The sequence below is a fragment of the Falco naumanni genome, chromosome 4, assembly GCF_017639655.2.
Source record: "Falco naumanni isolate bFalNau1 chromosome 4, bFalNau1.pat, whole genome shotgun sequence".
Taxonomy (NCBI): domain Eukaryota; kingdom Metazoa; phylum Chordata; class Aves; order Falconiformes; family Falconidae; genus Falco; species Falco naumanni.
The window spans coordinates 110,697,160-110,711,030 of NC_054057.1; the positions used below are offsets into that span (position 1 = coordinate 110,697,160).

Sequence of the window (13,871 nt, forward strand, 5' to 3'; positions counted from 1 at the left end):
AGTTTCAGGGGTCTCCTGAAGCAGTACACATCATCTTAGAGACCATTAACGTACAAGAGCAGCAAAATTCATAGCTCGTAAGAAATATTCTCTACCCAATCTCCAGAAAAATGTGACATAGCAGGGGGCCCCTCCCAGCACGTTTTTGGCCCCGGTGGAGCGGAGCGGGGTGGAGGGGTGGGGTAAGCGCGGCTGAGGTGGCGCTGGCGGCTGGTTCCACCGACCCCCCCCGGGAGAAAAGCTTTGCCCCGTGCAGGCCTGGGCAGGGGGTGGCACATGGCCTGGTGCGAAACCCACCGGCCCCGGCCGGAAAGGCGTCCCCGGTCTCGGCGGGCTTTGGATACAGCCCACGTTTAGGCAGTAACAGGTGGCATCAGTTACAAGTCATCCCCCCACCATCTCACAGTCCCTTCCAATATGAACAAAAAAGCATCCTGCTCCCCTTTATATACATACATTAAAAGCTGAAATGGTCTGAAACGCTTACAGATTAGAATGCATACATCTATACAACATTACACCTGCCAGAAATCACAGTAGAAAAGTTTTACAGCACATTATACAGGTCCCTCTAACTTCTAAAAAAAACCATTTACCGAAATCACCATATTACAAGAAATCATTACTAACATACTATATAATACTATTTCTTTCTCTTTTACATAATCATTACTTATATAGTAATTTTAGAAAATCACTTTTAAACAAGTATACAATATTCACTTTAAAATTAACTGGTTAATAATTTTTGTGCAAAACAAGCGAGCCTCTATAATTAAGTGAATTTATTTATTTATTTATTTATTTATAAAAAAAAAAAAGAAAAAAAAGATAGTTCATTCAGAAATGTGTCTCCTTTTCTGTAATGGTTGAAATGTTGCCGTCTCCTTTCAGTTTGGCATCGCAGTCATTTACTGCTGCAATGTAGGCTCCTCCTCCAAGTTTCCCTCTCATTTTCAGATCTGAGCTAGGTGTAATCAACTTCCTGAATTTCTAGAAAATTTGAGAAAAGGGAAATCATTATCTTTTTATTTGCCACAGACACGCATTTCTTAAACAGATTGGCTATAAACCCCTTTTCTCTTGCATGTCTGTTTCTCATGGTCCTGTTACAGGTGCACCCGTAAAACCGCATGCCATGCCACACAATTCTTTACAACTGCGCCAGACCAGATGCTAGACAATGAAGATGAAGACAAAGTGAATTTTCACGCTGCTTTTGAGTAGCATCCCTTTCCATAAAGACACTCAGCACAACACTTTGGGTAAGGGCTGTTATATGGGTATATTTTGTTTCTCATGGTATAGTCAAAGGATTACGGACATTGGGGGGGGGGGGGGTGGGGCGGGAAATTAAACCAGAGACTGCCAAAGTGTATTAAGCTACAATAAAGAACAAAAGAAAAATATATCTGTTCCTCTGAGGACTTCCTCTTTTCTAGCAATAACATCAGCAGTGACTTTGCTGCTTCCAGCTTGGGGAGCAGAGGTATTGGTGAAAGTTGGCTTCCTGAGAAGCTGCCAAATGTATAATTAAAAAACCCCTCTTGTCATTCATGTATGGAGAAGATAATGACCTGTCCGCAGTGCTTCAGACTATAAACAAAGGCTCTTTACCTGCAGAGACAGGGTAAGGTTGATGCATTAAGGAAATATTTATTGTTAAGATTTGTGTAAAACTTCCTTTCTTTGACATGCTAAGAAAACTGTATTATGGGTAATTCGGTTTTTGTTTATATACCCACAGCAAAGATTTCCTAGGTAGCCTCCAGGCCATATTTAATCAGCTTAATGGAGTTATTTCAATATGGACTGCCATCAGCCAGCACAACAAACGGCATGTCACCTTCTGCATCCCAGACAGCAGTACCTACTGCACCGAGATACCCTCAGGCACACGCAGATGTCACACCCTTCCACTGTGAGTGGGGGATCATCGTGGAAGTGTGGGTATGCACTGTGAGACAGGTCCTTCAAAAGTGCTGGGTAAATCAACGAGCCTCAGGCACCCTGGACACAGAAGTTCCTACTGTCTTGTTCTTCACGCTGGCCTTATCCCAGAGAATACCAGAAAGCGTGAGAAAGCATGAAGGGGACCAAGTAAAGTCCCTTCCATGCATGTACTGAGACAGGAGGAGGCAATACTGGGATACCCACTTTTACTGACTACTATCTAAGGAACTCCAGATGACAGAACTAGGCTTTTCTGTAAGATGAGAAATCCTAAACAGCTGAATAAGGTTTATATTGTTGTTTCTTTCATCTTCACTGTCTTTCTTTGGAGAAACGGTCATATATTTAATAATCTTAACCTCAGCCTAGACGTGAGCTCACATGATACCACATGTTAGTAAGTGGCACTGGATGTTTCTTTTTGCCTGTCTGTCTCAGAGAACTGTTATCAGGAAAACTGTCCAGAAGACCTGTGTGAGTGTTTGCTACCCAGCTGCTGGAGGAACAGCATGGCAGCATGGACATCAGTCACCAAAGCCATGGAAAGAAGGTAGCCGACCTGCATGGATGGCTGGTTTCTTGAGGGATTTAGCCGATGTTACGGACATTTTAAGCTACAACTTGAGTAGGAACAGAGCATCTTAAAGTTATAGTATCAGTTAGTTTAACACAGGCTAAAGTCAGTGAAGGAAAACAAAAAAAAATCAGAAGAAAACAGAGAAGAAAATACAGAAAATCCCTTTTTCCACCAGTGACTGAGAGGCCTAACCCGAGCTGCCACTGGAACGGGTATGTGGCATTGCTTTTTTGATTAAATTGTGCTTAGTCTCATGCAGGCGAGGATTCACACTCCCTTCCCATTTCTTTTTTCAGTACCATTAACCTGAAAATCTGTCTTACCTCTATGAAAGTGCCTTCTGACTTCCACAGCTTAATGCACATCCACAAAGGGATACAGATCATGGAAGAGAGCGCCATCATCCATCCTATGCCATAGCCCCAGTCAGGGTATATATATACATTGTTGTATTTCAAAGGCTTGTATTTCACCAGGAAAAAGATGAAGATTCCCTGAAATAAGCAGAGAAACATACTAGCAGTATTTGAAAAAACACTGCCTATGTAACAAGAAAATGATTGACTGTTTAGGCAAGGCCAGTTTCGCTAAAGATGGAAATTGGAGGTAAGCTTTTCAGTCAGAGAAAAAAAACAACCAGCAATATCTTCTTTCATGTACTGCTTAAATAACATGTCTCAGTAGCTTCCACAGAAACGAACAACCTTTCAGGTTTAAATCCTATTTACCTCTCGATGACAATAAAACCTGCACTTTGACGGCAAACAGTACCTGGGCAGGAAAGATTAAGTTTTGCTGCCGTGAACCTGCTGTGATTAAGTAACACAAGCTGCGTTCTCTCCAACCTGTCATGATGAAAAAGGAAAGCCAAAACTTTCAAAGTTGCCTTAATACACTGTCTATATCTGCAGTTCTGCAGGCCAACTCTTTCATCCTCACAAAAACTCAAATACATCTGTCTAAATTTGACAGGTTTCAAGCAGTTTGGACCATTTCAGTTTATGAAATAGAGAAAAGCTACTATGTACTTTTCTCTAAAGTGGTGAAAAAGAGTGTACAAGAGCAAGTGATATTAAGTTCATTTCAGCATTGGTGAAAATGAGTCAGAAAGTTTCCCAAGTTTTCAAATGAAGTGGAAGAGTTCAAGGGAACCTGGATCTCCAGGTGTGCCAGCATCTGTGGGTTTGCAGTTGCTGTCATTTATGTATTGGGCAACCGGAAGGTTTTAGTCTGTAACCCTCAAGCACTTGTGCATCAAATTTATGGCCAATCTGGTCATGCTCCTGTTGTAATTTTATCCCTGTTATGTAGCCACAGCAGTTTGCCAGAGTTTGCACCAGTACTGCTAGCTTCTGGTAAGGCAAATTCCTTCCCCTTCTTCATATGAGATGTTCTTTTGGCCTCTTCTGCTTTTGCTAGAAGAAAAAATGTCCTGTCTTCTTTGAAAAATGTCTACTTACCCAAAGACGGAAGGAAGTAGGAGGCTGGAGCAGCAAGGAAACCAGCACAAGTCTGGAGGAGCTTGAGTTACACTGGGTAGACACAAGGTATACTAGCAACGCAGTGAAAAAAAAAGCCTCCATTGTACTGGCAATTGTTCATTTAGGGCCCTGAGTTAATTTTTTTTTCCAATTAGAAGGTTTCTCACAGTTCACAGAACATTTAATGATTTTTACAGATCATACAGAGTGAGTTTTTTGATTAAAACACATGCTACAAATCAACAGGCATTTTTTTCAACAATTGTGAACTACTAGCAGCAGCAAAATTCTAATAATATGCACAGAAAACCCTCTTTATGTCTAAAACAAGTTATTTGGATATTCTATACTTACTGCACAAATACCTGGAGTTAAGACCATCCAGCACCATTTAATCAATGACAGTGGTTTGTACCCAATCATATCTTCAATGTTTTCGTAAAAGCGATTGCTGCCTGCCCCAAAAGAAAAACAACAAAAAACCAAAAACCAAAGGAAAAGATGTAGGATGTACATGTAAGAGGCTGTATAGGTTAGTATTTAAAAGTCAGGAAAAAAACATAGGTTCTGACAGAGTTGCAGGCTGAAGCTGCTGTTGCCCTGACGCAGACATCTGCCGTATGCTCCGCACTTGTGGCAGAGATTGCTGCCCTCGTCTGTGTCTGAGCAATGTGGACAGAGCAGGGGTGGGTGGGCTGTCAGACAGAGATGGCTTCTGGTCAGCAAGTCCGGGCACGCCCAGTTAAAGAGTACATATATATCTAGATATATGCATGCTGGTTTGGGTAGATAGCTGGGGACATGTGTGAACTGAAGTTCACGTGTTGTTTTACAAAGTAAAATTGTCAGTCACTTTTGCACAGTGTGCATAGTGTGCAAAAAAACGCTGGAGGATGTCACCGTGAGCACACCCCGCACTGGGATGGTTTTCTCTTGACTTTGCTGACCGACACAAATGGCAGAGCTAGGGACACTGCTGTGTCCCTTCTGGGTTAAGAAGGCATGAACGCCAGCTTCCCTGGATTTATCCGTGAGCGTTGAAAGTGGAAGGGAACACGCCCTGCACAGATGCTTTGTAAGAGACGGAAGACTTAGTGCCAGCCCGCCTCCCTAAGGCAGCTGAGGCTTTCCTTGGGGAGAGGGGGTGGAGGTCCGTCCCAACAAGGACCAACGGGGGAAAAAATATTTTCCACTATCTTTGTTATTTAGAGTGGAAAAAAAGACATTTCTGACTTATGGTAGGGCAGGGGGATGTGGAGGGCGCTGCTCCATAAGGGTGCAAGGCTTTCACATTGCTTTTATGCAAATAGAAAACTTTCATAAAAACTGAAAACTGCAGCAATTTTCAGAAACTCACCATAAACCCAGCCTATGCAGACACATTCAAATATAGCAACAAAAAGAAGACACATGCCACTAGCTGCATAAGAGTCAAATAACTGAAAGACGTACATCCCACCCTGAAAGACAAAAACAGAAAGAGGGAAAAAAATACTGTGTTGGCACCAGTAGGAGTATTTCGTAGCAAATCTGGCTTTAATTACACAGTCAGTCTTTTGGTTCCCTGGCAATCTTCCTACTAAAGTTCATTTCTTCTTGAACAAAGAATATTAATTTCTCAGTGATGTCTTATTGTGAAAGATTTTTGTCTTCCATAGCACTTAAGATTATTCCCTATGCCAGCTGAATACTGTGCATTTGCTTTTAGGTAGCAAATCCTGAAGTGGAGAGAACTGCAACTGTTCTGTTTCCAAAACGCTCTCCCAACTCCATGCTTTTTTTCAACTTCATTTGTTATCACATCAAGCTGTGGACGTCTACAGGTGCTTTTGGTCTTCAGATCACTGTGCATGAAAATTTTTAATTCTGTCTGTGCTATTAATATGTAAAAGAATTAGTTAAAATGTGAAGAAAGAAGGGAAAATGTAGCTACTAGAATCACCCTTCAATGACATGGGGACTGTAAAACCAGTAAAGTGACCTGTAAAGTTTAAACATAGCTCACAGCCTTTAAGCCACATTACTGAAATAAGTAATTATTATCTGACACACCAAAAATTAAAATAAATAAATAAATAAGTAAATAAATCACCCTGACTCCAAGCAAGCTTTTTAAAAGTGTTTTCCTAACAAATTAAAAATTGTTCTCCAAATGGCTTTAAAATAGCAACTTCTGCACTTCCGGAAAGTTGAGCAGCCAAAACTTAGCAGTGTCTTAAGCTGGCGCAGCATCTGTACGCAATGCACACAATGCCATCAGTGTGCTGTAATTCTCTGCATTCAGCGGTGCCACAACACCAGCCAGTATGAAAAGGGTAAATGTGTTTAAGATGCCCTCACTTACTGTTTGACTATGACTCAACTATATCAAATGTCACATATATTAAAGACATTAATGTTTTTCTTCTTTTCCTGTATTTTTTCTCTTGCTTACAGTAGTCAGAGCTGTTCGGAGAACTGGCTGGCTTTCTAGAGCCTTTGCCTTCAGGCAAGATGGGAAGAAAACCTATGAAGTCCATTAAATAACATTATGGATAACCTGACTAATAAAATTATATGAATAATATTACACCACTTTCTATGCAAGATACTTCATCTTTTATGACATATTCATTCAATATTGAAATAATAATGAGGAGGAAATTCACAAAAGATCATTTCAGTAGAAAGGAATCCTAAGACTTCCCTCTTTGCAGAAAGCTATGTGAAGGAAATAAGGGTTTGAGATCATCTCTTCAGTTGAAATGTAATGTTATTTGGGTAGTACATATGATCCATTACATCTCAGACAATTTCTGCAAATGGAAGAGAACCCTAAAAACATAAAGAAAACTAAATCAAAAACAATACCTAGGATTTCCCCCTTTTTTCTCTGCATTAACTGACTGGAGGTAAGTTAAGATAGACTCTGTGAACTTGAAATCCTGGCTACATTTCACAGAACAGAAGAATGTTCTAAGGTTATTGTATATAAAACTGCATTGATGTTTAAGAATTTGGGGCAAAATCAATGCTTTTACCATATAGATGAAAGAGAAATTTTTCCTATAAGGTAAAATATCTTTTATGAATAATCCAAAGCCTGAATAAAATCCAGGAATGTGTATTTAGGAATGCAAGAGAGGGTAGGACAGCGTTGGGATATCTATTTACCCTCGGAAGTCTCACTCAGGCATAACGCTTTGCTGCCTTGCTGAACGACCGTGGAGTGGAGGTTCTCCACCCCTATGCCATTTCTGCACTGGATGACAGCCACTTAGATTGCCTAGTTGGTATAATTAAGTCACATCTCTCAGTAATAACTTATGTCTCTCTAGCGATACTGAGAAAAAAGTGTTTCTCTGTCCTTTAAGGTTTCTGTTCAGCAAAAAGTTATAGTAAAAGCACTGTGGAATGTCAGAACTCCAGACTGGAATGAATAAGTTGAAGGAATTTTTTTTTAATTAAATGAGATTTTTTTCCTTGTAATGCAGATTCTTTTTTGATTATTAAGTACACTGCTTTTAATCAGCTCTGCCAGCTGACTGCTTTCCAAAATCTCACAAGTGAACATCTTTATTGCAAAGAGCTCATGGTGAGGTTCAGCAAATACCTGAGCAACCTGGAAACTAAGCAACTAAGAAAATACAATGTAAGGAAAACAAGTCTGCAAAACTCCTGCAAGAATATTCCTGTCATTTTGGAAAACTTCCTTCCCCTTCACTCTTCATGCTTATATTTCTTTTAGCCTGTACATCTTGACATATCTCTCACTGCTCTGCTCAACACTTGCACTGTGGGAGGAATTATTCCAAAACTTCCCCATTTTACATAGCAAAGACAATTTATCTTACTGAGAGTACGAACGTTTACAAGCAAATTGATCCCTATAGGTTGCTCTGCTCCAATGCTCTACTTATAGGGACACACATCTGGAAGGAACTCCTAATCAGCCAGTGTAAACGCCTCTGTTCTCACAGGGAACTGTGTCACATAAGAGCTTTCATAAACTAACTGACAATCTGAATTCCAGTTTAGAGCCAGAACTGTTGTTCTTGGAAAACCTCCTAGAACCTCACTGTACTGATGGACAGATAGGTTTCTTAAATTTTCAGCCTAACTATTCATGGCCAGCTTATACACCCTGGATTGGCGATGAGGGAGAAGGAGCCATTCTTTTTGCAGAAATAGTTTATGATTATACTCACTGATATATCTATGATGCATTTACAAAAAGCAATCGTACACTCTTGCTAACGTTATCATTTTGCTACTTTCTGGTGTCATTGGCTCTATACTCCTAGGATCACCCTCCCTGCTCTTCCTTTGCACGCTCTTCCCGCCTGGATACAAGTACCCAAAGTCATACGAAATATTACAGTGGGACTACTACCTTGTCCTGTCACGGGACAACCTCTCAATTGGAAATACCTTCCTGAAACATCTAAGAAACATAGATTTATGTCTACAGCGTATTTGTAGTGCTTAGTTTCACATCCAGATACGTCTGTTTCCTAATGTTTACTACTATATGGATGACTTTATACTTTGTGCTGCTACAGTCTACCCTATCTTTAATACTCTGGTCATCAAGTCCTTTCTCACCATCATGCCTTCTTCTGTGACCCAGGAACATCAGAGTTAATAAAACCTGATTTGGGCTTAAATCTTACATATAACTGTGAGCCCTTATTCTTCATGCAGTCATTAGGCTACAGCTTTTTAGTGAATTCTCTGGTTTTTAATAAAGACTGAACTTACGCATTGTTCTTCTGAACAGTAAGGACACCTCTACACCTTGTCTATCTGGCTGCCAACTTCCGTGAATGATGAACCTTCATGAAAAAAGTATTTATCTTTGAAACTTCTGTTAAATTGACTGAAATCTGCCAATAGGTTCAAAATTGCAAAATGAAGGAGGACTACATCGCCAGAAAGCTAGCTGTGTGTAGCCAATGACTATATGTGACTTGTTTTCACAGCAAGTCAACTACTTGATACTAGATAAAACTGCTACCAAGTGCTGTGTATCTTCAGTGAGAATCTCATTTCAGCTACTGTCTCTTTTAACACCAATAGTCGTCATCTCCTCTTTGCCCAGGTACTTGTTCCAGTCCTTTTCTTTTGAATAAAATCAATAATTTTTCTTGTGGAGAATTTTCAGTTCCTTCACTGCAATATATAAAACTTCTGCTCAACTGCATTTGCTTGATACAGTGTCATATCTATTATCAGAAGAAGAGATCTGATTAGTCTGGCATAAACTAAAATAAACATTAAAACTTTCATGTTGTCCTAGTCTCCACCTTGCTTCCCACCTTTAGTTATTCTTTGCTTGAAAGGATATATAAAGCTAATATATTCTGATCAGTTTATTTATTCTATTTGTTGTAAAAACTTGCATACTGAGGACAACAGATCGATATGCTTACAATTGCGTAACACCTTTTTTTGGGTGAAATTTGCTTATTTTCAGTAACAGTCATTTGCAAAGCACATAGTCTAAGGACTGTGGCTCTCTGTAGGGGGAATTTAAGCGACCTCAGGGGAGCTCCTGAAGCCCTGGGAGGCTGCCTCACTGGGACACCCAGCCTGAGATTGCTACACGGCAGAGACACGTCGTGGCCCTTCATGGTTAATACAGCCAGGCTTCCCTGGAAAAACATTCCTCAGATGTGTAATTCTACAGCTCCTCAGACATGAAACTTTCCTTTCTCGCTCCCTGATATGGGGAGGCTCTGATGGCCCAGCAAGCAGAAAAATATGGGCAGAGAAAATTATGGGTTCTGCCCCTCTTCTTTCTGAGGGGTAAAGTGAAGGGGAGGAAGACTGTTGATGTAACTTATTCTGTAAAGCACTAAACTCCTGCCAAGCACCAAAGGAACCCAGAGACCCTCCCCAACCTGGTACCAAACGCAGTAGTGGCAGACACGTTGTGTCATGAACTGATGGGATGGACTGACACCCTCAGGATTTTTTGCTTTAGAACATCCCAAAGCAAACACCCTGGTTTGAGGGGGGGGGGGGGGGGGGGGAGGGAATTATCTTTTTTATTTCACACACACACACACACACACTCTTACTGAAGCAATTTCTGCTCAGAGATTGGCTGTATCGATTGACTTGGTCTATTGATAGAAAAATGAAAGATGTTTTAGTTATCTATTTTCACTTCATCTTTTTTATGGATCTAATAATACAAAATGTAGTTGTTTTCAGGGTGGTCTGCCCAGAGTAAGCAACCAGAAACTGTGACCAGTATATCTGGTTGGCTGGTTCTAAGCAGATGGAATTTCCTTGGCAACATAACTTTTATTAAAATATTACCTAAGCTCAACTGAAAAATATTAGGATACATTTCCATTTCAAAAGTTACACAGTAGTTGAAAAGAAAAGTCTCTCAAGTATTTTGTAGTCATATTCATGACAGTGAAATTTGTCTATGACAAATGTTCTCATGTTTTATCTGTTACGATTATAAACAGGAACTCATTTCCTTTTTTCTGCAGTAGCACAACAAAGCACATCTTACCTCCGTTAACATTATTAGGCCAATGAAGTATGACACAATGGATAGGCCAAGAATCAACAGTTCTCTTCTGTAGCCCCTTCGGAATATCTTTGGGTACATATCTACAACAGCCGTCACGAGGCTTTCAACACACACGAACTAGAACAAATGATAGGAAAGGACAAATTAAATATGTGTCTCATCTGCTGTTGGGATTTGGATTTGCTACCAAACACTTCAAATATCCTTCTATGTTCTCATCACAGAGACTGAATGATCCCTGAGGACACTTTATAAGCAGAAGCTCAAACTGAGAGGAACATTATTTCAGAATTACAAAGTATGGATTTCCATTCAACTACTAAATTCAAATATTTGAATCCACTAATATTATCTCAGAAGGTATTTGCCCTGTAGCAGATGGATTACATAAATACTAAAACTTTCAAATGTGCTTTGAATGGGACTTAAATGATGTCCAAACTGTTCATAGGATTGCAGCAGATCTTCACCCTAAGCATCCTGCACCTTGCCACTCAAAGGAGTGATACGCAGTGCCATGTACCTTCAAGCACTGCTAAATGAACTGCAGGGTTTTTTGAGAAGTTCTTCCCATTTTACAGAAGAGGGAAGTTCCATAGAGCTATTAAGTGCCCAAGCCAACCAAGTACATCTCATGAAGGATGGAAGGAACATTCTTACTAACTTTAAAAATCAGCAGAAAGCAAGAGCCCTGAGCTTCTGAGTCAGGGCTCTGAAGCAAAGTTTCTAAAATAGGCACCAAATTTAATGCCCCAAAGTAGACAATATAAAGCCTGCTTCCTTGGAACATGTCAAGAGTGAAATTCAGGAATTGTTCATTTTTAAAGACCTTAAAAAAAGTCAGATCAGGAAAAAGAGCAGTTATGAAAACATTAAGTTTAATGATTGGAAATGTCATGCAATATAAGCACTGAAGAGCTTTATTCGCAGTTTATAAACAAAAACTTTCTGAAACGAATCATGCTGAGAGCTGAACTGCATGCTAAAAATGCTAGCTACTTTACATTTTTCATCAAACGGCTTTCACAATTTTTATGGTCACATAGAAAGGACAACTTCTGTACTGTCACTTTGCTGCAGAACATGACTACACATCTCTTGCTATGTTATCTTGAAGTATAAATACACTGTAGGAACTTACGTTATCACTATCAGATATTCAGTTTCAAAATTCATTGCAAAGTGCTTTAAAAATTGGAAAAGAAGACAGACTGGTATTTCACTGAACCGTGAATTTTAATCACCCATATTTAAGTTCAAACTGATTTCCATGTTAATAGTGAAAGCTGTAGTCAGGCTGAATCAGTGTTCGCAGTAAATCATAGCAGAATCTCTCACACCATGTAAATAAGATTTAAAATAAGGAACCTGAATCAATGGTTTTAAGCAAGAAATTAAGTTAGAGTTCATTCTTTCCTCAGATTACATGCTGTTTATATCAAGGATGCTGATATATAGATTCTAGGGAATCCACAAAATACTTGTTTCATACCTGGCTATCTAATCCAAGGAATATGAGCATCATGAAGAACAGAGTTGCCCACAGAGGAGAAAGAGGCATCATGGTAACAGCTTTAGGGTAAGCAATGAATGCAAGTCCTGGTCCTGAAAAGGAAGAAATGAAAGGAAATAGTTTGTACGTGTGTACCGAGTCTGGCTGAGATGGAGTTAACTTTCTTCATGACAGCCTGTACAGTGCTATGTTTTGGATTTCTGGGTAGAAGAACATTGCCAACACCAACATTGCGGCTACTCCTGAGCAGTGCTTGCACAGTATCACTTATTAAACTGTTTTTATCTGGACCCACCAGTTTTTTCCCTTTTTCTCTTTCTGTTCCCTTCCCCATCCCACTGGGGTGGGCGAGTGAGTGAACAGGAGTGCGGATGCTTAGCTGCTGGCGAGGGACAAACCACCACAACTTGGTGGTTCTTTTATGGCAGACCAGAGGAGCTAAATACAAGACTGGCAACCTTGACAAACCCTACACCTCTAATAGTCTAAATATTTGGTGATGAGGCTAATTAGTAACATCACATCAACTCTTCCTATATCCTGTCCAAATGTTTGAAGGTCGAAACTTCTGTTAAGACATCACCGCACTTTATGTTCTCCTTCTTTGTGTGGATATATGACAAGATAACAAATAAATAACATGCAGTCTTGTGATTGCCTTACATAACTTCTTAACATATTCTGGAATCTTTTTTTTTTCCCCAAGATGGTATGTATCTGACAATTTGTGCAAGAATGCAGTCAGTGGTAGGAGCTGCATCTTGGAAACCATACATGGTGCGAGCTAAATGTCTACTGGTTTGTTCAAAATCTGCTCTGCGTTTTTGAGTCCTGCTGCTGGTACATAACATTAATTCATTGGCTGCGTATTTACAGAAATCTTTACATTAGAACATTTTTGCAATAGCACTGGTAACTTCTCCAATCTGCTAAAATACCATCTCACCTAGCTCATATTTTCTTGTTCTTATTTACCGGTGCCCATTTTTCAGCTGCTGCAGACTCTCATGCTTAACAGTTTTTATTGAAGTTAGCCAGCTTTTAAAGCAGGGGTACAAAGGCAGTATCATAAGGCTGACAAGAGTACCTCTGTGCTCCTGCTGCAACAACTTCAGTGAAGACCTGTGAACATGCTATTGTTTTTTATTTAATGTGGTATTTACAAGCTCCTATAATTTCCAGAGTTGCTATAGTCTTTTAACCTTTTCCTATATAGTTTCTATAATAGTATTGGTGCCAGTTGTCTTGAGGGCTTTAAGAAAAGAGAAATATTTTCCGTGACAGCATTGGTGAAGCTCTACTTGCTCTGCAGTTTTCCTGCTAACCTTGACTAACTTCATGGGATTCATTTCTCCTCAACTGTTCAGCATTATACTGCTTTTCTTTCTGGGCAGCACTCCTGTTCTTTTTGTTCTGTTGACTTTTAAGTGATGCTTAAAGATGTTACATCCACAAAGTTGTTAAAGAGCAATTAACTTTCATTGGATGCCTAACTCCAAGGGACAGTAATGAACATTAGATGGTTAATTTCTTGTAGAGCTGGGCCTTCGTGCCTTTCTCGACTCAAAACAAGAACTTTTATACTTAATCAACCAGAGTGAATGTGTCTCAGTGTATGTCCCTGGGAGAAAAACTTGCTGACATTAGGAGATGGCATTAGCCATCTGACTGTTGGAGATCTGTATCTGGATACTATACATTAAGCAAGACTTCAGAGGACTTCCAAACATTTCTCCTAAACAGTCGGTTTCTCAACTCTTTAATAGATATATCTTTTTTTATTATTTTTTTTTCCTTCTTTTTTTTCAGAAGGAA

The 13,871-nt window shown here is 39.7% G+C and overlaps 1 protein-coding gene across 1 annotated transcript in view; it reads right to left on the reverse strand.

Moving 5' to 3' along the window:
* Nucleotides 1-810: 810 nt before the first annotated feature.
* SLC6A11 (solute carrier family 6 member 11) overlaps nt 811-13,871 on the reverse strand; it is a 106,443-nt gene continuing 93,382 nt past the window's right edge. The window contains exons 10-15 of the mRNA XM_040592396.1: nt 12,036-12,148; nt 10,523-10,660; nt 5,369-5,471; nt 4,366-4,466; nt 2,854-3,024; nt 811-993 (exon numbers count right to left, since the gene is read on the reverse strand). Coding sequence (XP_040448330.1) covers nt 841-993; nt 2,854-3,024; nt 4,366-4,466; nt 5,369-5,471; nt 10,523-10,660; nt 12,036-12,148 — 779 coding nt within the window. The 3' untranslated portion in view covers nt 811-840. The remainder of the gene's footprint in view (nt 994-2,853; nt 3,025-4,365; nt 4,467-5,368; nt 5,472-10,522; nt 10,661-12,035; nt 12,149-13,871) is intronic.